Below are 26828 nucleotides of genomic sequence, written 5' to 3'. Positions count from 1 at the left end.
TCTGTCATGGCCAGTATGGCTGTGTGGCTGAAGAGGTTCAATGATTCCCTAGGAAATAGTTCTGTTCTTCCTCTGATTGTTTAGGCAAGCAACTGTTGTGGGAAACCCAGCCTGGTAAGCCACTCTGCCTCAGAGCGTGTGCTGGAAACTGTAAGGAGAGTCTTGAACTTTTCATTTCTAATAAAGGGTTTTTCAGCTTCGGATTTCTGGCATTGGTTGTGTCCGTGTTTCTTCCCGTCCTGCTGGGACTGACTGTTGTTAGCAACCTCCTGTGTGGTTCCGCGGCATGCTGACCTCTTTGAAACCTCTCCAGGTGTCATCGCCACTCTCTTGATCCCTGCAATCTAAGCTGCACTGTTTGGTGGAGTGACGGTTCTGTGAACTTTAGAAATCCTCCCTGCGACTGCGAATTGACTCACACCCAAGGTAGCATAAACAGCAGACACAAATGTTCCTGAATCCACGCCTGCTGGGCGATGCAGGATGTGACTTGGAGTCTGGAAAAGAGAACAGCTTGCTCACTGGCGAGGCCAGGGCTACCTCCAGGTGCGCTGTGAAGCTAAGTGGCTCGTTCTCCCTGATCCTCGGATGGAACCTCTCATTAGAGCACAGCAGCATCTGTGATTGTGGACGGGAGGAATTCCACGAAGACCCACGGGCCCAGTAAGACCTCTGGCTTCAGAGGATCCTAAAACACACTTCCTTCAGCACATGTGGCTGTGGGAGAGACACTGTGGTTTGCTGCTTGTTGTCTTTTTTTTTTTTTTTTTGAAATCTGATCTAAGTTTAGCCTAAGACTATAATGAACACAGCTCATTCTGAAATTTGTGTCCAGAGGCTGCAGTTACAGATTTAAAAGGAAAAAAAAAAAAGTTTAGTAGACACCTGTCTCATGTCTCCAGTTTGTCATTAAAAATTATTTGTTTTTTGGTAATACAGTTAAGGCCTTGTAAGGGTTCCTACTTGGACTAAGAACCCCATTAGTCTAGCTTTAAAAGCAGAGTATTAGACAGTGACTTCCAAACCCTTCTTTTAAAGCCTCACAGCTTGGCTATCCTAACAGACAACTCAAGCTGCCAAAACCTAGGAGGGTTTGACGACGTTTTGAAAATAACACTAGATGGAGAATGAAAACACGTGGGATGCCAACTCGACTGCTATCTTAGCTTAATATTTCTAGTTTGCTCCTTGCCTGAAAATATGCATAACAAGTAACACAAACCACACAGGGATACTGTGAAAACCAAATTAGTAATAAATACAAAAAAGACCTTGAAAAAGGGCAAGAGCCCTTGAAAGGTGTTGAGGCAGCGGTGGCTGTCCATTCTTTCCCGTTGATCTCCTTCCACCCACAACTGTTTGCCCAAAACATGAAGGGTGATCATCAGAACAGCCGCTCATAACACCACTGAGCCAGCTGTTCTCACGATCACCCTCCCCAGGTGGCTCCTGGGTCCGGGGAGCCTTGAGGGTCAAGAGGGCCGTGGTGGTCTGCATCTTAGGGGACTGTGGGCAGTAAGCATCCTCTATTTCACTTTCTTTTTTTTGTTTGTTTGTTTGCTTCACATTCTGAGTCCATTCTGAGTTCACAGCTGTGTGTGAATGGGGGACCAGGCTACAGGTACAGTCAGTGTGACAGTGGGGAAGGGCATGTAGTGAGAATAGAGCCACCGATGTCCAATCATGATTCACCTTACTAACCGTAGATGAGTAGTTTCCTTATCTCCCTGGGAAACTGGAGGATGCAGCAAGGCTGTAAAAGGCAAGCTGCCTCGATGGGCCCGTGACTCAGGAAAGAAATACATGTTGAGAACAGACCAAGGACAGGACACGCCTGATTTGGTTGCCGTGCCCAGACCCTGACCTCCTCCGGGGGGTTTTCTTAGGAATGCTGACCACTGTCCGGTCCCAGGGCCGGGCTGAGCTGGCTGTGTCATCACAGATTGGCCACCCTGTTATCGCACCCTGAGCTCCCGAAGGCCGGGCTGCAGACTCTGCCTCCCCTTTCCCCGCTACACTGGCAGCTCCCGCTGCACGGAGCTATCTTCCCCCTCCTGTGCATGTGTGTGTGCGTGTGTGTGTGCGTGTGTGTGTGTGTGTGTGTGTGTGACCAGCCAGCTGGCGGGTGGGGGTAGGGGTCAGGTCAGAGCAGAATTTCCGGGGTGACCTGCTGCTCTCCCACGCTGCCGGCGTTATTGGAATAAACACTCATGTATGATTCAACCCGTCTCTGCTTAATTGGCTCACGTAGAGACAGGCAGCCCGGACCCCTTGGTCGTCCAGTTACAAGTGGGCGATAGCCCACACGGCAGCTTCTCAGAGGCCGCCTTCCCGCCACTCACTCTCTGCTGCGAATGCAACCACCATGGGAACCTTTCAGGACTCTAAAAGGCAACAAGTATTGGCCCAGGTTGTCTGGAATCATAGGTGGTCATTTTTTTATTTGGTCTATGTATCTGTATGTTCTCCCTTTTGCAATAAACAAACAAAATAAAAAGGAACTTAGTTTTGAGACAAATAAATAAAACACCCTTTAATTATGTTATAAGAGGCCAACAACCAAACTTAAAAATTCTCTAACACGGAAATTTCTCAAGAGGAAAATTTGAAAATAAGGGCAAGTCATTCACTCTGAAATTATGAGTGCAATATTAAATCACTTGAAAAATATTTGTAAGAACTTTTTAACTAAAAAGGGTTTTTGTAATTTTAAAGCCCTGTCACTTTAACTAGAATTAGATAAACAATATACTTAAATAAGAATTGTATTGTATCTACATTTCCCAATTTTTACAGTAATAGTGTGGCAATTCATGAAACAGCAAGGAAGAAATCAGAAATCCAGCTACTGGGGTGGGGGGAGAGCAAGGGGGAGCCCGAGGGGACGGCATGTCTGAGGCCGGTCTATGGAAGCTGGTCCCAGATGGGAAAACTTGTTCTCTAATTTAATGGCTTTCTTTTAATCACAAGCAGACAGTAGTTTCCTTATTACCCCGAGTTTTAGAAATACATTATTCCTGAGAGTACTTCCTAGGACTTCTTTTACTCATTTAAGACCACATCTTTGTGTTTAATTCACCCTCATATTAGCCCTGCGGGGCACATCCCTCTAATTGTTCCCATCGAATGTGACGGGCAAATGGAATTACCCTGCTTGGAAAACAGACATCCTTTGGTATGTCTCTCCTCAGTGCTCCCCTGGGCATAGTCTGTCGTCCGTCTCGTCGCCATCACAGAACGGGAGCTGTCCCTCGGAAGGCGAGGGTTACCTTTGAACTCCCAGTGCCGGGCACATGCTTGGCACACGGGAACAATCTGAATAAACAGCCCTGCTGTTTACTGTGGGGTTACAGACTCTGTCCCCAGCAGGGGGCGTGCAGGAGGCAGCCAGTCAATGAAACTCTCTCATCATTGACGTTTCTATCTCTCGCTCCCCCTCTCTCTCTCTCTCAAATCAATAAAAATATATGTTAAAACATCTGAATAATAAACAAATGAAATATAATACCCAATGTATAAGGCTTACAGTTTATCAAACACTCTTTGGTGCCTTATACATATTTATTATTTAATCCTCACCATCCCATGAAATAGTTACTGCTATTATCCCCGTGTTACCTGTGAGCCGGCCAGGATCCAAACCTACGTCTAGATTCAATCTCGTGGCCCCCGTGCCATTCCACTGCCCGTGCTCCTGGGAGAATGTCCTCCCCAAGGGACGCTCGGAGCACTGTGTCCCCATCTCTCAACGTTTCTGGGACCCATGGGTCCTTGGGAGACGCACCCCAAAAAGAGGACACAGGCACACCACTGCAGAACGAGTGGACCGCCGGCCTTAACGATCGCCCTGCCTGCGAGCTGCTTCTCACATCACATACCTGCGGGGACCTGTGCGAGCGCCAGCTGTACTGGTGACGGTGGAGGCTCGCCAGCAGGACGTTCTCATCGGTGTCCACCTGGCCAAACCGCAGTGTCTCCTGGGTGTCGTTACAGATCACAAAATGGCTGAAGACCAGCTCCTCCTCCTCGGGGCATTGGTTCTGAAAGGAAAGGGATACGAAAGCCAACGTGCATCAGATTAACTGCAAGATGTTTGGCAGCTGTCTGCCCGGTGGCGATTGTTACAACGCAGGAACACTCAAGGATCTGCTGTCATTAGCTCGTGTATACAAAGTATTCTATACTTCCAGGACAAGCACCAAAAATACCTTAAAGAGATCTGACGCGGTCCAAAAATATGTTTTGACTTACACTCCTGCAAAATAAATCATAGGCACAGAGGAGTAAAAGAACAATGAGATCCCTCAAACTTTGAACATTTTAAAATGAATTAACATACTACGGAGAACGCTGAGCTGGGTAGTGCACGTGTTTGAGCAGAGTGCTGGCGGCTAGAATTACCGTGTTCCTGGCCTTCTCAACTCGGCAATCAAGACCAATTACAAAGCCACAGTTTGTACCCTCCAGAAATAAGGATCTTTTAGGTAATATGTCCCCAGATCCCTTAAGGGGGAGGGAGTGTGTGTGTATGTGTGTGTAACTGTGCTCAGGGAGAGATGCAAATAAAACCACAACTTTCCCTCTATTGTTAAGAGGCTGCACACACGAAACAGACCCGCTCCAGAGTCGGGGGAAGCCAAGTTGCAGTGTGCAAGAGAAGCGCGTTAGCTGAAACACAGGTGTTGGTGTCTGTTGCGGCTGAGAGTCTTCAATCAGCGCATGTCTCCCATGAGCCTGTGAAGGCTCAGCACATTAGTGATGATCTCCTGTGTTTATACCTCCTTTTCAACTGGTTGGTGTCTCTCCTGGCTGCTGTTATATTAAACCACGGGCAAAGTGATAGAGAGCTTCTGTTCTTACTCTGGGTAGGCTATGGCTTAATGAACAATAAACAAAGAGAAAAGCTAAGTAAATGCCGCACTTTAGAAAAAAAGTATAAACCAGCCCATCGACGTGCAGACAATGGGAAGGAGCACGCTCCTCCGCTGGCCTGTCTCCTGGCTGTGGATGTCAATGGCGTCACAAGGCCGTTTTACCGACGAGAGGAGAGCCTAAGGGGGTGCATCCCTCACGGGCTCAGGGAGTTACGTGATGGTGAGGCCTGCAGCCCAGTGGATGGGTGAACCCAGCTGAGTCCAGCCCGGACCAGGACCCGGCCTAGAACTCACCCCGAGCAGTTGCCCTGGGAGGAGGAACCCATTCCTCGCCATCGCCAGTGCCAGAGGGGGCAGAGCTGTGGCTGAGGCTGGTGAAGAGGCTCCGAGGGAGCTCCTTCCGATGCCCCCGAGGACTTCCAAGCCCTCACTCTACCACCCAGCCATCCCACCAAGCCTCTCTGCTCACGGAGCGTCACCCTGCTGGACAGCCACACTAACCACGAGAACAGTCCCTGGCTCAGTAGCAAAGGAATGACAATGTCGGTTATCTGCTATCTCCCATCATGCTCCTGGCTGCGGCTTTTAATCCTGAGCCACAATTTCACCATCGCCACACCCACCTCCTCTCCATGTGCTCACTGACAGCCCAGCTCCCACAGCCCCTGGCAGGTCCTCCCACCCCATCCTGACCACGCTCAGCTCACCCGACACGTCCCTCTCCTGCCTCACAGCCTGGCCCCTGCTGCCAGCCACCTCCCCCCTCCTGGCCCCACAAGCTTCCTTCCACTCCGCCTGCAGGCCCGTGTCCAGGCTCCGTCCGCAGAGCAGCCTCTCAGACCTCCTCACATCAGGGCCCTGACTTATGCTCGCATCGTACTCATCTCTCACCTTCGCAGGATTAGCCTGCTGGGACTCAGGAATTGTTGGTATGACCATAGGGTCCATACTGTCCCCATCACTAGACTCCATGCTTCCTAAAGGCAGGAATCAGCCTGTGCTATTGATAACTTTCCCTCCAGTTCTCAGCATGATGCCTGACACATACACTACTCAACAGAAACTTGTGAAACAAACATAGAAGTTTAATTTTGAAAAGCATGAATGTACTAAATGCTCACAGTAGAAAAGTTAGAAAATACAGAAAGTACAGGTTGTTTTAGTAGGGGTGTCGAACTCAATCAGAGAAGGGGCCAAAATCTAAAATCCAGCCTAAATCGCGGGCCGAATGGTTTACTGAACAGTCATAAACTGACAATGTCATAAACTGACAGCGGAGTACAGTGATGACAGCGCGGTGCGGGCCACATTGCAAGGCCTGGCGGGCTGGATTTGGCCCGCGGGCCTTGTGTTTGACACACGTGCTTTAAAGTCTCTAACTGCGATGAACATTTCGATGAATTTCCTTCCAGCAGTTTTTCTCTTCTGAGTGTCCCGCCCGTTCCTGTCCGAGTCCATCCTATCCAGTCCTACCATTTGCACCTTCTATAAGGGCTGTAATCCAACGGGAGTCATGTGTATGATTAGTCCTAACGGATTTTCCATCTAGCATTATGTCAGCAACACAAGCTGCCTTCCTTGTAAACAGTTTCCCTCTCCTTTAGGCCCAAGAGCACAAACACAAAGACAGGACAACATGCTGACAAACTCCCACCTAGATAACACACCCCAAGGTTGAAATTCCGTTTTCATAATGAACTGGGGTCTCTGCGACGGTGACACAGAGGTTAAGTGACCAGATGAGGCTTGAGTAGGAAAAAAAAAAAAATCGTATTACTTTCCTCATCTCTGAAAACTGACCTTTCATAAATGATGAGGGTTTTAGGAAAAAATGAAAATGAAGGAACACAAGGGGGTTGTTTACATTTTTCTGAAGAATGCTCACAGTCCTCGGGGAGTCGTTTCCCCACTGCTCCTTCAGCGTGGGGCTCGTTAGAACTGCAACACGCTCAGGCATTTCTTGGCCCGTATCTTTAAATTCTGGTATGAAAAGATCGTACACATTTCATATGCCTTCCAGAGGCGAAACCTCAGAATGTTCACTCAGATGCGTAATTGAAAGGTGGCTTATTTACATGTAAGGTTTGCGTTGGAGTGTTGGGTAGGCATTTGTAGTTAAACAGAGATGTCGTTTGGTTTAAGATAAGGCACATGAGTGTAAGCTTGATTTTTAAATAAAAAATCCCCTTTAAATGCTATTTTGTTCAGATGCGGGAATGTAACATAAAAATAAAAAGCAAACTTCAAATGTCATTTTGATCTTTAAGCTGGTTCCACAAGACATTAATCATTCACAAAGAAAAGGAAAAAAAAAAACCAACAAAAAACTACCACCAGAGAAATCAGACACTAATGAAGGCTTCTGTTAATCTTGAACTCATGATCTAAAGGTGAAAGGCCAAATTATTTCATGCTTCATCTGTTTGGTCCATCTACACTGAATACAAATGACTTGTCTTAGAGATGAATCTGATAAAAACTATATGGAGAACCCAACATGTCCTGCTTATTAAATTCATATTTCTTATTGGTAACAATTATACTGTATTGATCACTATACACACAATAAAATATAAGTTGGGAAACTAAGTTTCCCCTCTAAAGGGGATAAACCACATTCTGAATATTTTAGAAACAATGAACTTAATAACCCTTTATAAGCCCATTTCAATGTCAAATATCCTATAATTTTGAAGTTGTGCATTTCTGTATTTACTTTAGAATACACAGGGCTAGATGCCTACCACATTAAAACTTGGTGGCAAGTACCCTTGACACGGGAGGAAACAAGAAAATTACAGCAACAATTACAGAAGTATATCCGCTTGTGGCTCATGTTAACATTGCCAAATCCCTGTGTAAATCAGAACCAACTATTCATAGAATGTACCTGTCAGCAATATGCTACGTGACATATGGCTCTACTTAATCAAATATACAATTCCATTAAAAAAAAAAAACCTTCAGAATATTCCTTCAAGGCACTGGGCTAGCCAGTCATTCGCACTCTGATGTGGTTTAAAACATTTAAATATTTATGCGCTGTGTTATTTGGATGTATAGCTGTGTCTAAGAGAATGTTTTTACCCTGGGAGAAAGCTGGGATTTCTGGAGGCCATTTTGCAGTAGTTGTTACACACGAGTCCCCTCATAATGGCCCCCGATACCAAGACAAAAATAGCCTACATTTAAGTTCTCTATCAATGACTCTTTTATATTTTCTAGGTTTGTTTTTTATTAAATGCATTGTTCAAAATATGACAAAAACAGAAATTGGAGCCATGGAAGTTTTTTTCACATCGCTATTTGAACCAGCTGCAAAGATTTAGATCACACTAGCTCTTATTTTACGCATGTCCTTTGCAACAAGAAAACCATGGAATGCCCTTAAAAAGGAATTTTAAAATATAAAACAGATGTGTTATCTTCTTTCCCTTTGCTATTGTAGTGCCATGTTAGGTAATTAATTCCTTAGTCTTGTATAGGTCTTTGTGCACATACAGAGAAGTTTATTCCCATAAAGATTCATATGCTCCAGAACTCAAGCCCCTCCCCCCTCGCTGTGCCTGTTCCCACGTGAAGTCAGTGCAGGATGAAGGACCGTTTCTCGTGGGGAGCCAGCTCCGCACACATGCACGAAACATACTCAAATGTGGGAAGTGCCTCAGCTTACACAGCAGCACGAACTTTATGGAAATACAATATGATACTGACTATCAGAAAGAGAAGCAGCGATCTGTTCTTAAATCACAGCATGTTATCCAAACATTCAAATTAAAATCCATTACCAAGTGCTTTTTAATGATTCAAAATGGCAGACTGTCGCAGGAGAGAGAGTGAGCCCATGTTGTGCTCACATGTTTCCTCTGCGAGAAGATGGAATGTTTATTATTAGAGAGGTGCGCCCACGGCCCTTCAGCCTGCAATAGATGCTCAGACAACTTGATACATAGCTAAGCTGAAGCTTTGGCAAACGAGAGCCATAAAACTTGAAAAAAAAAATTTCTGGGAATATGTTACTTTCCACACAGATGTGGTACATTAGTCACAAAAATGTGGGCATGATCTCCCATGCATATGGAGAGAACCATATCCTCCAAAGCTTTTATGCATCCCTTAGCCAACACGGAGAAGGCCCCAGATAGGATGGTGCCCATCAAACTTCCTTCTCTCACACTCAAGTTAATGCTTATCATTAGAAGTGATAACACAGTGCCTGGTCAGCACTCACACGTGGACAAGCTGCCCGTGGTCTAGGATGCACGTACCTGCTGCCACGCTTGCACTGCCGTGTTCAGGGAGTGGACCGCGTGCTGCCCGACGTTTACAAACATGGAATCGATGATGACGGTGCAGTCGAGCCGCTTTTCTGCTGCATCGCTGGAGACGGCCATCTGTCCGGAGACGCTGAAGGGCTTCACCAGGCTCTGCATCGTCACGTTCCTGCACTCCAGCAGCTTGCAGTCTGCCTGGGCCGAGAACTGGATCTCCTGACAGACAGAACTGCTGCTCCACTGCCGGAGATACAGGCGCGGCTCTCTGAAGGAGACGATCATGTACTCCAGCTCAGGTGGCACATTTTTATCCGAGACAAACGGCTGTAGGTAGGGCGGCGGCGCTGCAGAAGTAAGAAAAAGAGCCATGGAGATGAGCCTGTGCCTTATAGAAATAAAGAGATGACATTCAAATTCTTCGGTTTTTGGTGATGGAATTCGATATTGGAGGTTGAATAGGTTTACACGTTCTCCTGAAGATAATGCAGTATTTGAACTGCCATTTGATATTGGCAAGCAAGACTGGTTTGTTCAACCAGCAGGCCTCTTAAATACATATTGTCTCCAAAGGTTACAGTCAGATTCACAGACAAACTTTGATCACAGAGACAAGAAATAAAATGAAAAGGAGGTAAATACTCGAGGAGAGTTTCTCAGAAGTGTCTGTATCTGTACTCACCAAATCTCAAAAGCAAAGTCATGACTCAGAGAGTTAGAAAAATCAGGTTGAACTCCATTTTTGCTGAAAAGGCAAGATATTTAACAGCAGCTGTGTTTAGTTTTAATCTGATTTTTCCCCTTTTTTTCCATTACATGTAGGTTGAAAACCTAATACCCAAATCAAAATGTATTGACTAGAAAAGGTTTGGTAAAGGCTTTGAGGAATAATTATTCATGTAATATTATCAAATCTATAAAAGGCCACTTTGGGGCTGTGGGGAAATTTAATCTCCGACTGTACAAGCAAATTACTGGAGAAGTTGCCAATCTTTTGTAGAAGGTAGTCATGCTTTTAAAATAAGGTGATATCAAGCATTTTTGGAATCTAACTGCCATTAATGTAAATGGGTCAGGATGTAGAACAAAAACAGATGTATTTCTTTCAAAAGGATCTAATTGCAATAGTAGCAAAACCTGCAATTTTAGTAACTTGCTTGAAAATTTCTACTGGAAATATGCAAAGTCATGTCAGTTCAATACAATTAGTAACTTATATAATAGGTCCATTTGATAGCTCAAAGTAAGAGGCACACCTGTTACATGAAGTCAACTTCAGAATAACTTTGCCAGTGCTCACTGTTGGGGGCATGATGCTGCTTCTAAGACTTTCCACCAGCGTGTGGGTGGTGGTCGGCAGAGAGGACCTTTGGGTGGGGAAGTGTTTAGCCATCACGGCACTTTGAAACATCACTAACACTCTAGTGCACAGAATGGAAATCCCCCCAAAACTTTTACCTCCTCAAAAGAAAGTATCTGCATAAAAACAGATGAATTGTGTCTGGAGAACCCAGAAGACAAAGCAATGAATATTAAGTGGTTGTTACGCTGATGCTAAAATGAAGAGTACCTGTGCCTAGTTGATCCAAGTGATGACAAAGATGGAACTCCAGGTGAGCAAACTGGAGGGAGATGCAGAGAGAGGGGACAAACCACGGGGTGAAGCAGGAGTCCACGCGAGTGCAGGCAGCCAGGGCCGTTGGTGTTACAAGCTGGTCGCAAGTGCTCTGAGAACCAGACTCACTTGCAGAGCTAGCGAAAGAAGAGAAAAAAGAAGTTCAATAACCTAAATATCATCCCAATATCATCCAAGTGAGATGTCTTTCGATAGGGTTTTTAAAGCTAGCACCCATAATCCTATAGAGTCAATGTTATCAAATCTTTTGTATTTACTCACATAAATTAGTTGTTTTTAAACATCCAGGCCCTGTGATTAGTCCCTATGAGCTACTAGCAGAAAAATTTCAAAGCTGTTCCTCAAACCCCAGACCATGCTGACCTCCCTGCAACCCAATTTGTTTTTTTCTATCCACATCTCATGTAACGTATGGACAATTTGCTCTCACATTAGTTTAAGATCAACACAACTCAGAGCATGACTCCGCTGTTCAAAACACCCAATACTTTGTGTCAAATAAATGTTTCACTTGTGCAGATTGTCCACATCCATGTTCCCATGTGAACTAGTTCAGGACTGTTTACTGAACACCCACTGAATAGTCCTGACCATGATCAGAAGAACTCAGGTCCCGTGGACCATTACCCTGTACGGCCCTCTCTTCACTTGCCCATCCTCTTCACACCATTTCATACAGTAACTCTGACTAGCAGGAATAGTGAGGGCATCGGCGGGAGGGGAGAGGTTTGTGGTGGTGGCTGCTGGTGTGCAGGGGCCATGCTGTCTGCTGCCTCATCTCAGAGCCAGCAGAAGCTTGAGGGATAGGAACTGTGAGGGGCAAGGTGCGGCCCGGCCACTGTGCATGCTGAAGTGATGCTGCCTACGTGCCCCTCACGGTCTTCCTCGCCCTTCTTCCCAAAGCTAAAATCTGCTCTGCAGTTATGGTAGTATTGGCTACCATATCTGCAGTTTGGCTCCCAAATCCATGAGGAGCCTCGCGAAGTAACACTGTGATTTACAGTATCCTAGGGAGAACGTTGACAGGAAAAACTGAAGAAATAAATCCTTGGTTTTCCAAGAACTCACAGTCTAACTGGTGATGTAAAATATGTGGACATTTAGAAACATTATACAACAGGGCCACCACCCACGGATAGGAAAATCAGAGGAGCTGCCAGAGTGGAAACAAGGAACTCGGGATGGTGTGGGGTGAACCATGTGGATGCTCGGAGTGCGGGTCTTCCGCTGAGTACTGAGAGAGGCTGTGGCAAAGCTGGTGAGGAGGAGAAGCTGGTGAGGAGAAGCTGGTGAGGAAAAGCTGGTGAGGAGGAAAGCCGGTGAGGAGGAAAGCTGGTTGGCAAACTCATTAGTCAACAAAGCCAAATATCAACAGCACAACGATTGAAATTTCTTTTTAGAGCCAATTTTTTTAAACTTAAACTTCTTCTAACGCCACTTCTTCAAAATAGACTCGCCCAGGCCTTGGTATTTTGTGGAAGAGCCACACTCAAGGGGCCAAAGAGCCGCATGTGGCTTCCGAGCCGCAGTTTGCCGACCACGGACTTACAGGAACCCACAACAGCTCCCACTGGAGTCGCTGAGGAGGGACCACAGAGCGCCCACACCTGGTGGAACTGTGCCTTCCCTCAAACAATCCAGTTGTGGGCCCGGAAGCCATTGGGTTCCGTGTGTTTGGATCTTAGAGACTGCCCAGAAACTGATCGTCAGAGAGCTAGATGCCATCCTCCATTAGCTAATAACCTCCTGCACTTCCTACCTTCAGAGGCTGGAGAGCTGAGGGAGCTGCAGACACCGGACATTCTGCCAAAGGTCTGCTAGCTTTCCGTGAGGGGCTTCGCCGGGCTCTGCTCCGCAGACCCTCCCAGGCGTGTGCAGTGCCGCCTCCGCCCGACGCCAGCCCGGCGGGCTCCGCCTGCCCGGAGACCGCCTTGCGGTTTTGCCTGGATTACAAGGCGTGGGTAACAGCCTTCACCTGCACGGCTTGCCATCCTAGCAGCACAATCAAGTCATCTCATTGGGTGCAGCTGCTTTCCTTTCCACCAGGGCAACTACGGCTTCTTCCGGAGGCCACAGGGACAGGGAATGCCCGCATCCTGCTTCCGCGGGAGCTGGCCATCACGCTCCCCAGTTTCCTAAAGCTGAACTTCCTCCCATCTCGTTGCCCAGTGTCTCCTGGGAGCATAAAGTCTAGCACTTCATAATAGAACCCTCCCCTTTTCTGGCTGGCCAACAGGGTCCCGCGCTGGTTATTCAGTTTAATAGGAACCGCTGGTGTTTACCTTTAGTTCCCAAGCGGGATCTCACGCACACTGACATTGCCCTCCCTGAGGTCCGCAGGGTTGGGGACCTCTGAGCTAAAAACTCTCCTCCCCCTGCAGGGACACCGCTCTGCCCAGGCCGGGAGAGCGCTGTTCTTTTTAAAAATGTTTCACCTCTAACTTAAAGTAAGAAATGCGCTTTTGTTGTAGCCTGGTACACATTAAAACGGAGGGGGTGGGAGGTTTACTGAAAATATGACACTGATATTTTAAAAATTGTGGTAAGATACACATAACATAAAATTACTATTTTAGCCACTTAAAACTGTACAGCTCTGTGGCATTAAGTACATTCACACTGTTGTGCAACTGTCACCACCATCCATCTCCAGAATTCCCCAAATGAAACCCTATACCCATTAAACAATAATTCCCCATCCCCTCTCCCTCGTTCCTTGGCAACCACTATCCTATTTTGTCTATAAAATGGACTATTCTTGGTATCTCGTTTAAGTGCAGTTATATAACATTCGTCCTTTTTACTCTGATTCTTTCTCTTTTATTAAAAAAATCCCAACTGCAACTGATTTCATCACCCACTAATGGGCTGCAACCTGTGGCTTACAGATGGGTCCTCAGGGAAAGAACTGCTCTGTAAAGAGACGACAGAGCGACGGAGATAGAGATGGGCAGAGAGATGGCCCGGGGTTCCGAGATAAGCACCATGCCACAGAGACTGAGTTGGCAAAATCAGCCCAGAACTTAGAGTGCGACTTTAGTAAATAGTCTTCATTAAACTCTCCTCAATCACCAAGTCAGAGTATGCCTTCTGTTTCCTGTCGGGTCCTAATTGAAAAGGGGGTTTATTTAGGCTTCAGCAATGGGTGTGGGTGAATACATAGGTGATGAGACTAAAAACTAATGGCTGAAATGGATATCTGATCAGGGCTTAAAGGTCGTATCTCTTGCTTCCAGTCCAGTGCACAAGCAAAGAGAAGTCTCTTCAAGGCAAAGGCTATTGTGGAACCTAAGCTTGACGTTAACTCCACTTCCAATGCTAACTCAAAAACCCCACCATAATCATTACTCATCATTCATTTTCATATGATCAAGCAAACCATTAGTTAAAATAGTGGCATGTAATTATTGCATATACAGTGATTAATTAAAGATTATACACCTGCATGGGATAAACAGACCAGGTATAAGAGAGTGAATATTTTGTCTCCAGTTCTTTGCTGAAGACTAGCTCCCTAGTTACATCCTATTCATCCCTTAAGGCTTTAGCTTAGAAATCAGGTTCTCAAGGCCAAAGAGCTAGCTGGGAAGGGAGTCAGGCCTTGGAGGTAGGCCTCCAATGTGAAATTCCCTATTAAGCAGTGCTTCTACTGCACAGGTACAGTGATGCTGTACCACAACTTCATGATAACCATGGACATGGGAGTTATTTTGTACAAACTTTTTTTCTTCAGTAATGTACAGTCTAATGAATATCCTTCTCAAACCAAAGAAAATATTACTTATAAGACCATCTCTTATTATAAAAGTGTCAAATTTTTGTCCAGTTCTAGATTTCTAGTACAAGACATACTGGAGCTAACTGTAGCAGTTTCTTTCATAATCAAATATTGACATTCATCAAAGCACCGATGTTTTCTTTTTAGAAATCGGGTGAATTTACTGTCCATTCTGAAAAATGTCTTATTGGTGTTTTATTATGGGGGCTTTTAACCCAATTTTTGAAATTTAAATTTCATTAATATCACTTTCTACCTGAAAAATAGTTAATCCCAAACAATTTAAAGCAAGATCAATTGTGAAATATTAGGTAAGTTGAAAAATCCCAGGTGAGGGCAAAAGATCTGTGCTTACAATGTCAGGAGCTTGGTGAAAAATTGCCTGAATTTGATTGTCTGCATAAATTTCCAATCCCAAAGGTTCCACATTTCTGTAGTGCTAAGCTTACCACAAAAGTGATTCTTATGGATGTTTCAGATTCGGAGGAATTAACCTTGTCTAAAATGCTTCTTTCAATAATGAAAATGCATTCTTTCATAATTAGAATCAAGAAATGATTTCTAACCTGACAGTAAGTTTTATTACACATAGTTCTATTTTCTGAGGTTTTCTCATTTCTAACTAGGTAACCTATACTTAGATTAGGCATTCTTTCCATCCATCTGTTAATTCTCACAGGATGGGTGTTCTTTTCATTGCTGCATTACATATAGGTAAAATCAAGACCCAACTCCTCTGATACATTTTCACTAATCATAAATTACTGGGTACACTATGAAAAAGGTAATTATTGTTGAAGAGCCCAAATGACCTAGAAGTAGATATAAAGTATAAAACATATTATTATTATTAAACATACAAAGTCATCAATTAACAGACTAAAATGCTAACAGATTATTTCACTGTGATATAATTATGCATGGGATAGTTTCATACTTTCCAAATGGTCTTCATTGAATATATATTGTTATTAATAAAAAAGAGAGAAAGCATTCAAAGTCTATAAAATATAAAGTAAAAATCAGAGTACCAAATGGTGTACTATGATTATGAGCTTGCAAAGGCATACAATAATGGCAAAAATAAAGGTAACTGAAAAAACAGTTGATTTTCAGAGTGTTTGAATGGTGGATTCCTTTTCTTTTAGTGTCAGATGCTGTTTGAGGGAAAAAAAAAAAAAAAGGAGGGATTATATAAATAGAGTAAGATTCTTCCATCAGGAGAACTGGAAGGCAGGGCACTGGAAACAATGGGCAGCGGGGAAGGGGGGGTGTCACAGGCCACTGTCCACAGAACATCACATGGGCAAAGGAATGCTCCTTTGTGATACGTTACTCCTTTCATGGGAGCATGAAGAGAAAATTCTTTCATAATCAAATGTTGACATTCATCAAATGTCAGGTTACCTTTTCTATACTTTCCGTTAGTGGCCAACACTGGAAATGGGGACAGTCCGGGCCCTTTTAGACAGTAACCAGGTATCCTGTAGGAAGTGTGGGACAGGAAGCTGGACATGGGTCAGAATACCTCTATAGCTCTAGAGATGGATATGACCAAACCGAATCCAGAGCTGAATACAAGTTTGGCCATTAGAAATCCTTTGGGTATATTATTTTGGTCAGACAAGTTTTTCTAATGTCTGGAGGTTTGTCTTTTAAAATTATTCTAAAAACCACCTAAGAAGGAACTACTTCCAAGAGTTATCTTTTTTAGAAGGAAACAATTCAATGTATTTATCCATTCCCCTCACCCTCCAATTTCCTAAGGTTATCATTATACAAATTGTGAAGTATATATGGCTTTCCCTCCACATATTTTTTGGTTCAGGATGACTGTATTACTTTGGTAGCTTTTTGCCTTTTTTATATTTAAGGAAGAGGTTCTGAGTCAAGGCTTAGTATGAGCAAAACGGGAGTTTTAGCAAATGGATTTGAAGCACCAGCTCTCTCTGCTTCCTGGCTCATCGGCAGTTGAGGCAGATACAGCTGCTAGCTGCTGAGACAGAGCTAAGTGAGGGGTCACCAGATAGGATGACAATGCTGGCCTCCCAGCGAATGCCTCTATTCCATTTCCACTGAGTTACCTTTGGTCATCAGCTCCGTTTTGACTGCTGTTCAAGACAATTCTCCAGAGATCCGAGGATACCAGTGTCTTCTGGTCATTCACAAGATTGACATCTGGCAACTGCAGTTCACAAACTTTGCTTTCAGACAGACTAAATTCTCGAAATGCAACAAAAACCTTCTGGAGTTCATCCCAGTATTCCAAACTGCAAGGAATCTATATGGAAAGAAGAAAGGTTTCAGAGGGTGCAAATAGGAACTATGCTGCTATATTTGTTAAAGTGCAAATTAAACCTTCAAAGAAGTTACAGCATTAATAAGACTTTTAAAAAGGATTAAGTAGTTCATAATTTCTTTATAATGAATACTTATACTCGTGTTGTTTACCTATTTTATTTTAAAAGACCCATTCAAGAGTAAGTGAGCTTTTCCGGTGGTGATGCCTTCCCCAAGACAACATGCCTCTCGCAAGGACTTCTCCATCCCTCTCCAGAAGAGGAGAAGAGGAAAGTGAGAAGCGCTAGGGGCAGAGCCCCAGCTCCTTCTTCCTGTACGTGAAAGGCCCAGGATGCTGTGACATCACCACCGTCACTGGCCCTGCACAAACGGTAATTTTGCGTGTGGGCTGCTCCACGTCCTCCATCAGCTGACAGGAGGAAAAGTAAGGCTTGCAGAGGGTGCTCCTTCAGAAGGAAGCTGCATTAAAAGCACCTGAATCAGGGTGAGTGGAGAATCATCCCAATAAAACATTTTGGATGGAAAAAAGAAACACATGTGAAAAGAGCCAAGAAAGTTTTTAGGTGGAAGAGAAACGATGGGGAACAAATTCTATCAGGTGTTAGGTGCATTATAAAGCGAGAGTAATTAAAAGATAACATTGGAGTAGAAACATCCAAATAGATTAAAGGAATAGAATAAAAATAGTATAAGATGTAAGCACCAATACATTTTAGTACGTAATAAAGATGTAATCACAAACAAGTAGGGGAAAGAGGTTGTAAGAACTGGCTAGCCATACATCCTTCTTGTATTAAAGTAAATTTCAAAAGGATCAAAATGTTAAAGGCTAAAAACTGAAAGATTAAAATTTAAAAATCAGCTGATTTTTTTTTTTTTTTATCATAATAGGGCATCCTTTTTTCATGCATAGCTTGGAACTCATGGTTGTAAAAACCCCACAATCAATGAAGTAAAATTAAAAACACAAAGTAGAAGTATAGTTAGTGATAGACCTAGGGATAATTGTTGGAATAGCAGAGAGCTCTTATAAATCAGTAAGATGATAAGTGAGCACACAGAAAAATAACAATGGCAGTTGTTGGAAGAGGCAATTAGCCATGGGACTTAAACGTCTCTGCATATTCTTACTAATTACACAAAGGATGAAGGGCCCTGAAAACTGTTACCTGGGACCATTTCGCAGGCTGTGTTTGCAGAGAACGACCTGGAGGGATGAGGTAGTCTCTCTCTAGGACCAAGAGCAGATGTGCTCTGGAAGAGGTGGTGACAAGCTCCTTGCTCCTCAGCTGAGTCACGTATGGACTCCACGCATAACACCTCCCCCCCCCCCCCATGCCCTTCTGCTTTTGCCCCATTTGGACTTGGCGGCAGAGAAACCAATGCAGACATGCTGTTCATGCTGTTGGCAAGCAACCATGTTCTTTGTTTCTGAGGCATCCGTGAAACCACTGACGGCAAATGTATTAGCCTGCACAGGTAAAATCCCAGACACTGACAGCAACTAGTTTACCAAAAATATAACCAGCCTGACACATGCAAAGATACTCAACTTCACTAATACTTAAGAAGTTCAAAATAAAGCAATGATGTAATATGTTTATTCATTAATTTGGCAGTTTTGAAAGATTTCTGTAGAGGTGAGAGCAAAGAGGGCCGGGGGGGGGGGGGGGGGAGGGGGGGAAGAGGGAGGGAGGAGGGTGGAGGTGGGCAAAAGGGGAAAAAAGAGAGACACCTGCAATAATGTCAACATTAACATTTTTTATTAAAAAAGTATTTCTAAACAATATTTTTGGGAGTAATTTGGCAATATCTATTAAATACTTGGAAATATACATCTAAGAATTTGTTTCACAGATTCCAATGCAATTGTGTGTGTTTGCGTGTGTATTGTCTTGAACAGTACTGTGTGTATTAGGAAGTATTGGAAACAATTCAAATATCCATAAATAGAGAATTAATTATAGCATGTACATCTATTAAGTATATATCATCTTGAAGTTACTCTACATATAACATGTAGTTACTCTACATATAACATGGATTACATCCACTAACATGAATCAAGAATATCTATATATACTAACAAAAAAGACATCCAAAATATATTACATTAAAAAATAAGTTTTAAATAGAACACGTGGATCCCATTTGTCTTAAAAAAAAAAAAAAAGGCCCAGGCTCAGATGTGTCCTCTCTTGGAAGTATTTACTCCTTAGTTACTGTCCTCAGAACTGATTACTGCCTCTCTATACGACTTCTATATCTAATACACTCCTCAACCACAGAATTCATTACTCTTTGAAATTCCTGATTTACATGCTTGTCTACTTTAGTGGACTCTGATACCCCTAAGGCAAAAGTGGCACATTATTTTTAAAAATGCTCAGCATCTAACAGTTCTGGGGACTAATAGGATCTTAATAAACGCTTCCTGAAAGAACAGATTTCTCCTTAACCTTTCTTTCCTTAATAGTGATTCTTAATTCTTTAAAGGGGATACATATTACCTCCACCAAAGAAAGATTATAAGGAAGTTTCTTCCCTTTAAAGGAACTTGAGCATTCATGTGTGCAGAGGTGTCAGGTGGGAGAAAGGAGAATGTATGCATCAGAGGCTGTGATGAACAGGCATATGTTCTGCTCAGTGATAAGTAACACATTCAGAGCATTCTACTTCCAGCTACGATTGCTTGAAATTCTTTTCTTGCTTTCCATGACATCCTTTTCCTAACTTTCCCCTCTGGGTCTTTGTTCCTATATCCTCTCTATGCCTGAAATACCATAAACTCTCTAGTACCTTGTTGTCTCACATTTAAATCCTTCCCATCTACCAAGGTTCAAATGAAATACCACCTTCTTTTAGTGTTTTCACCTCTTTTTTATTTTTCTGAACTCCAATGGTTTTTTAAAAATGGGATCTGCTTCATAGCTCTTATTACTGTGTACTTCATGTTACAGTTATTTCTATATCTAACATCGTCCCTGGGAGACACATTCCTTGAGGGAATGATTTCTTTTTTGGCTGAGCTATGGATTTCCACAGCACCTGGAAAAGTGTATGCAGTGAATGTTCAAAAAAAGTTGTTGAATGAATAAATAAATAATTCGTGAATGAATGACTGAGCGAATCACATCCTGGGTGATTTGGCCCATCTCTGACACATTAAAATGTCACCACAAAGAAGTATAGAAGAGTAAAGCATGAGCACTGAAGTCAGACCTAATGAGATTCAAATCCTAGTTCCATTAGCTATGCATTCTCGGGCAGGTAAATTTTTTAACATTAGTTCCTATACCTCTAAAAAGGGGAAAATAACAGAGCTACTGTCATGAGCTATTATGAAGATTAAATGAGACAAAGCATCTCATTTAGTAGCACATCCTAAAAGCTTAAGAAATGTTACTTTGAAAGTTACTTATTCTTCTCATGCTGAAAGAACACTTCTGAAGCCTGGGTGCTATCATCAGATTAGGCAGTGATAATTACGAGTACTGGTTGTTAGGTTTCTTTACAATGGGTTGGATTTGGAAGAAAATAGTAAACCCTGAACCCGGGTGTTCAGAAATATTATAATCATAGTTGAACAGTTTTCTGCTGCACAGCTATTACCCCGTGTCCCTTCATGTTGGCTAGGACTTGAGACACAAAGGAATATCTTATTGCTTAATTCCTCTCTGGACTGCCAGTGACTACCAGTAAGTCAGCCCTCTGGCTTGAGACACTCACAACCAAAGGTGCTAAGATGTGGGTAGTGGTGTAAGACATATGTATAAGAATACAAAAGTTTCAATGGAAGAGGACAAATGAGTTTAGGAAAAGCATATTTAATCCGCCTATTTTAAAATACAAATAATAGAATGTAAAGTTAAAAATCATCATTGTGGTAGAGAGGTTCCACAGAAAAGGGTGAAAAAAAATACTTTGTTTCTGGTAATGTCTCCAGACGTTTTCCATGAAAATTAATAAATAATAGCTTATGAGAATTAGCTGTCACATGGGGAAGCAGAGTGGGGCTTTAAGGAAAAAGCCCCCATGAGTTCTGGTGTACAGGGCGTGGGTTGGAATAGGTCCATACTTAAGGGAATCCAGGCTGGAGCTATTGTGGGCAGCCATTGGCAGTTTCATGGCAATTACAGAGGACTGAACCAACGTGGGCTTAGAGGAAAGGAACTGAGATAAATAAAAAAGGGAAACTTGGAAGTAAACCAAATAAAAAAAACTTTATTTAGTTCGCAACTATGTGTGAGGCTGGCTCTGTGGTTACATACTTCAATTGGAACATTCCAGGCTACTCTGAAAATTCAAAATAACTACTAAAGAAATACATCCCCAAATATGCCAGTTATGTGTTTGTCAGGATTTTCCTTTATACACCCCATTTTCCTTGGTTAATAAAGGGTTATTAATAAATGCGCTCCCAATGAAACTTCTGTTGAAAAAAAAATTTAAATTATGCCTGTAAGTGCATAGCAAAAGTCACCTATTAACTCTTTTCCCATTATAAGAGTATATTTATCTTCAAAACTTCATAAGAAAAGTAATCACACCGAATATAATTAGTATTTTAAAGGGAACTGTAGTCAACTGTCCATTTAAATATATAGTGAGCCATACATTTATAAATCGTATGGATATAACTTTTGTATTTTCCTATTCCTCCATCATAAAAAATCTTGTTGCAGTTCCACCCCACCGAGAGCTTCCAGAGCATCTCCCCACCCCAAAGCAATAAAGGTGTCACCCACATTCCTCAACTCCCCTCCACAAAAACAAACAAACAAACAAACAAACAAACAAACAAACTTGGTTGCATAAAACCCTGCCCTGCCTCTTGAATCACTGTTCTAAGACCTTATTTAATGACTCTGAGCCTCATCTGTGAAATGCAGCAAAGAAAAAATCGTAATATTTTCAGGCCACATTGAGGACTTGGGGCCTTATCTTAATAAAATCAAAGGGTTATCTTAGAAGAGTTTGAAGCAAAAAAGCTAATGCAATCAAATTTAAGTTTTTAAAACCTTTGGATACTGTGTAGAGATTACTGCTAGGATTAAAAAGGTGCAAGCTAGAACCGTAGCAGCTTAGCATATGGCGGGTGGCAGTGGAGTGGTATGTGGGAGATTCCTGGGACATAAAAATTTGGTGACTGATTATACATGAAAAGAGGGAGGTGTCAAGAATGATTCCCAGGTTTTTGGCTCAAACCGCTGTGTGGATACTGATGCCATTTAGGGAGAGGTAGGAATCACTTGTGTTGTGGAGAGGAGGGGCGACTGTGAGTTCATTTTTAGACAAACTGGATTGGAGGCCCCCATGAGCGATCCAAGAAGAAATCTTGAGTACAGAGTTGGTTGTTCAGAGAGTGGGAGGGAGTTACCTGTGTGACAAAGTTACAAGGTTTTCCAGCCTTTACCTTTTTTAAAAAGTATATATTTTATTGATTTTTTTACAGAGAGGAAGGGAGAGAGGGATAGAGAACTAGAAATATCAATGAGAGAGAAATATCGATCAGCTGCCTCCTGCACACACCCCCACTGGGGATGTGCCCACAACCAATGTACATGCCCTTGACTGGAATCGAACCTGGGACCTTTCAGTCTGCAGACCGACATTCTATCCACTGAGCCAAACCGGTTTCGGCCAGCCTTTACCTTTTGCAGGAAATGGAAGGACAGACAGCATCAAAGTGTAGGGTATTTATTTGCAAGAGGGCGCTTTAAATGATGAATTAAGAACATAAACTAGTTAAATGTGAAGACAGAATAAGATGAGGAACAGGCAGAAGTCAGAGAACTATAGGTTTATGTACGGTTTACTAGATGACTACAGTAGCGCTTGTTAAGTGAGCAGGATGGAGAGACTGAGAGACTGCGAGGGAGATTAGAATGCTGGAATGGACGATTCTGGAGGCAAAGGACTTCTGGATGATGTCAAGGTCCAGGGCTGTGTGTGGGAGAGGGTAGACAGATGGAGTTAGGAGAAAAGCACTAGGATGAGGAGATCAAGCTGGCGTTTGGCTGGGTCATTGGCCTGGATGCTGATGGCGGTGGAGAAACAGGCTGTAAGCCCTGGGGCCAAGACATCTGAGAAGGAAAATGATAAAAAAAAAAAAAAAAAAAAGTTAGGAGGTGCAGCACAAGGGGTGAGGATGACATAATTAGGTGCAGTGAGTCCAGAAGCAGCAGAAGAATTTTACAGTATGGTAGAAGAATAAAGGCAAGCTGCATTGGTGAGCAAGAACATTCATCTTCTGACCCTGGGTTCCCAGAGAATCAACAGCCTCCACTTCAGAGGGTCACAATGGTGCAGAGAGCCCCAGGGGACAGCAGGACTTCCTTTAAGCTAAAGGGGTAGGGAAATGCTTGAAGAGGTTGAGGTTTACTAGAAGTTGAGTTCACTAATCACAGAGCAGGTGTTCAGAGGGCTCGGTGGAAGAATTTTGGGAGGTGGAAGAGGAAGGAGGTTGATAAAAGGACTGTAGGATATGAATCAGTATCTAGACAAGAGAGGATCGATCAGTCTTATCATTGAGTGACGACTGGGAACTGAGTTGGAACTGAGTTCCGATTTAGGAGGTGTAGGAGCAATGCTGTGATTCTAAAAGTAGCGTACTGCTCCTTCCGGTAGCCGGGCTTGCATTCCGGGTTCTCTGGCAACTATTCTTAAAGAACTCCAGGTATTTCTCCAAAAAACTCAGAGTAGAGCCTGATTCATGGTACATGCAAATTGGTTCTTAAATTAATCAATGCAGATAGGGGCTGTAAAAATAACCATTTTAGCTCCTTTTGAAAAGGTTTTGTTTTATATACTGAACACTACACTCTTTTCAAATTATTTTGTAATCACACCCACTTTTTAACAAACTTTCCATTAGCTCACAAATCTCCCTTTCCCAGCTAGAAGCTGACATTTCTCAGCTAATCTCTAGGTTAGTAGTAACATAATTAAACTAAAAAATCTAGTGTGGTCATATTGTGCTTCATGTGGTAGCAATTAATTATTCTCAAGGAATAATTCTGGGCTCTATTTTGTGTCATCTATTTAAAATAACTTTATTATGTGCTTTTAGGTTTGAAGGAGATGATGTGAATGATCTTTAGTTACATATCTATAGCTGAGGATTTATTATTAATGCTGGCACAGAATAACTTGAAGGAAAGATGGCTATTCCAAGAAAGTCTGGTTGCCAAAAAAATAGTTTAGAAAGCCTGAATATCTAGTACTGAGTCATGAGAAGTGGGAAGAAGTAAATTGGCTTCCCTGGAAAACATTCCACATGTAACACATGGTACATTTCAAATGACTGTCAAGATTATATATATTTTTATTACATTTTGTTTTCCTATGCATTATTTGACAGGACCTAAAAAATTAGCCAGCCATACATAATAAACTGTACTCTAAGCATATGTGGTCTCTGCATATGAATATATTTTAGGTTGTATATCTGCCAGTTGGTAAGAGCACGTGTATTTTTGCATTTAAAATGTTATTCCACAATTTGTTTCCATTTGATGGCTAATTTGGGAAGATTTGCATGTGTGTTGGTGATTTAAAAATATTTTTGGTACAGAGACTATTTTGGCACTTAATTTGTTTTTATTACTTAACAGTACTGCCAAGACTGTTAGCAGGGTTGCAAACTGCCCATGCGTCCTCACAGATAAAAGCTCTGATTTCTTTGTGCCGGGGCTGCTGGAGCTGGGCATTAGCCCTCTGCCCGCTCGGTCCACTAAGCAATCCAGGCAAAGGGTACAGAAGTGTCTTCCCGGTATTTGTGTGCATAATAACAAGAGATCTAGTAAGCGGTGTGTTCTATCAGTTTGTCTCTATTGTCCTTTCCTTTCTACTACGATAAAATAGAGATAACTGACCATGTAGGGTTGGAAGCTGGAGTTTCCTTCAGGACTAAGTCACTAAAGCCTGGTTACAGCAGAGGGTACCATCTCTGTCACTCTCCCACTATATTTCCAGACTTCTTGGGTCTCCAAGTCAACAGGTGATTACAGCTGGGGAAGAGCAGCTGTTTTTCTACTACCGCCTGTGTTTTTGGTAGTCGCAGTAATAATAATAATAATAATAATACTGATGGCAGCCTTGGTAGATGAAAGAACCTTGTGAACAGCCACTTACAATTTACAAAGATTTTTCTTATATGTTGTCATAGTGAGGAAAAAATGCTTCCGATTTTGCAGATGGAGAAGTTAAGAGAACTGCAGTTTAGAGAAATTAGGTAGTATGTTCAAAACGACACAAGATTACACATTTAGTTTAGTGGCATGGCAGACCTTTTGGCTATAAATCCTATGCTCTTTAAACTAGTTACCTTTGGATTAGAGAAGAAAAACAGACCCCAAAAGGTGTCATTAACAATTTCCGGTTCCATTTTCTTTAAAGTGAATTCTTAGGAAGAAATCTAAATGCAGAATACATTTTGATCTTTACCATCTATCCCAGGCATTTATAGTTAACTTGGCAATTATTTTTCTCTTTAGCAGACTTTTCTTTTCAGCATTTTGAGTATGTTACTCTTCTGCCTCTGGCCTCAATGGCTGCTGATGAGAAATCGGTTGCTAATCTTATTGAGTGTTCCTTACATATGACGAGTCATTTCTCTCGAGTTGCATTCAAGGATTTTTTTATTTTTATTTTAATTTTTTTAAAATTTGACTGTGTTTGGTATGGAAATCTTTGAGTTTATTCTATTTGGAGCTCATTGAGCTTCTTAGACGTGTCAACTAATGTTTTTCATTAAATTTGGCAAGTGTGCAGCCATATTTCTTCAAATATTCTTTCTTCCCTTTCTCTCTCTTCTTTCCTTCTAGGGCTCCCATCATGAATACTAGTATATTGATTCCCTTGATGTTATATTCCACAGATTTCTGAGGCTCTATTCATTTGTCTTCATTCTTTTTTCTTACTGTTTTCTTCATACTAATAATGTTAATTAATATAACTTTAAGCTCACTGATTTTTTTTTCTCCTGCCTGTGTAGATCGGCTGTTGAACTCTTTTAATAAATTTTTTATTTTAGTTATACTTTTCAACTCTGGGATTTTTCTTTTTTCTTTTTTTAATGATTTCGATCTTTTTATTGGTATTCTCCATTTAATTAGACATTATTGTCATGTTTTCCTTTCATCATTTAGACACTGCTTTCCTTAGATTTTTTGAACACATTTACAATAGGTGGTTAGCCCTGCTGGGTAGCTCAGTTGGTTAGAGTGTTGTCCCAATGTGCCAAGGTTGTGGATTCAGTCCCTAGTCAAGGTGCATACAAGAATCAACAAATGAATGCATCCATAAGTATAACAATAAATAGATTTCTCTCTCTCTCTCTCTCTCTCTCTCTCTCTCTCTCTCTCTCTCTTTCCCCTTCGTCCTTCTCTCTCTCTCTCTCTCTCTCTCTCTCTCTCTCTCTATCAATCAACAAATTAAAAAAATTAAGAAAAGATCAAAATAGGTGGTTAAAGTCTTTTTCTAGTAAGGTCAACATCTGGGTTTCTTAGGTACAGTTTCTATTGATTGTTTTTTCCTATACATGGGCTAGACTATCATATTTATTTGCATGTCACATACTTTCTTGGACAAAAACTCAACATTTTAAATGATACAACATTTTATTATATTAGTGATGTAACAAAATAGTAATAAAATAGTGACACAATAAAATAGCAATATCATTAACTATATTACTATTGTTATATTATTAGTAAATAATGGCAACTGTGGAAATCTGATTCTCTCTCTTCCCTAGAGCTTCCTGTCATTGCTATTTGTTGTAGTTGTTTGCATGTATTTTTTGTCATATATCCAGTGAACTTATTGGCCAGTTAATAATTAGATAAATATTTCCTTAAAGGTTTGGAACCAGTAAGATCATTGTTGGGGGGCTCTGTGTACCTACTGAGGCATGCCTTCAACTCTGTGTTAGCCTTCCCTTCCTACTTGTTCAGAGCCTTAAT

General features: G+C 42.2%; 1 protein-coding gene across 5 annotated transcripts in view; it reads right to left on the bottom strand.

Moving 5' to 3' along the window:
* VPS13B (vacuolar protein sorting 13 homolog B) overlaps window positions 1-26828 on the bottom strand; it is a 522947-nt gene that overhangs the window by 70447 nt on the left and 425672 nt on the right. For all 5 annotated transcript variants that reach the window (XM_084864486.1, XM_084864483.1, XM_084864485.1 and 2 more), the window contains 4 exons: window positions 16644-16840; window positions 10716-10897; window positions 9143-9492; window positions 3879-4040 (listed from right to left, as the gene is read on the bottom strand). In XM_084864486.1, coding sequence (XP_084720612.1) covers window positions 3879-4040; window positions 9143-9492; window positions 10716-10897; window positions 16644-16840 — 891 coding nt within the window. The remainder of the gene's footprint in view (window positions 1-3878; window positions 4041-9142; window positions 9493-10715; window positions 10898-16643; window positions 16841-26828) is intronic.

The sequence above is a fragment of the Pipistrellus hanaki genome, assembly GCF_964339955.1.
Source record: "Pipistrellus hanaki genome assembly, chromosome: 17".
NCBI lineage: Eukaryota > Metazoa > Chordata > Mammalia > Chiroptera > Vespertilionidae > Pipistrellus > Pipistrellus hanaki.
The sequence above is the reverse complement of the archived record's forward strand: the minus strand, read 5'-3'. Positions and strand labels throughout refer to the sequence as shown.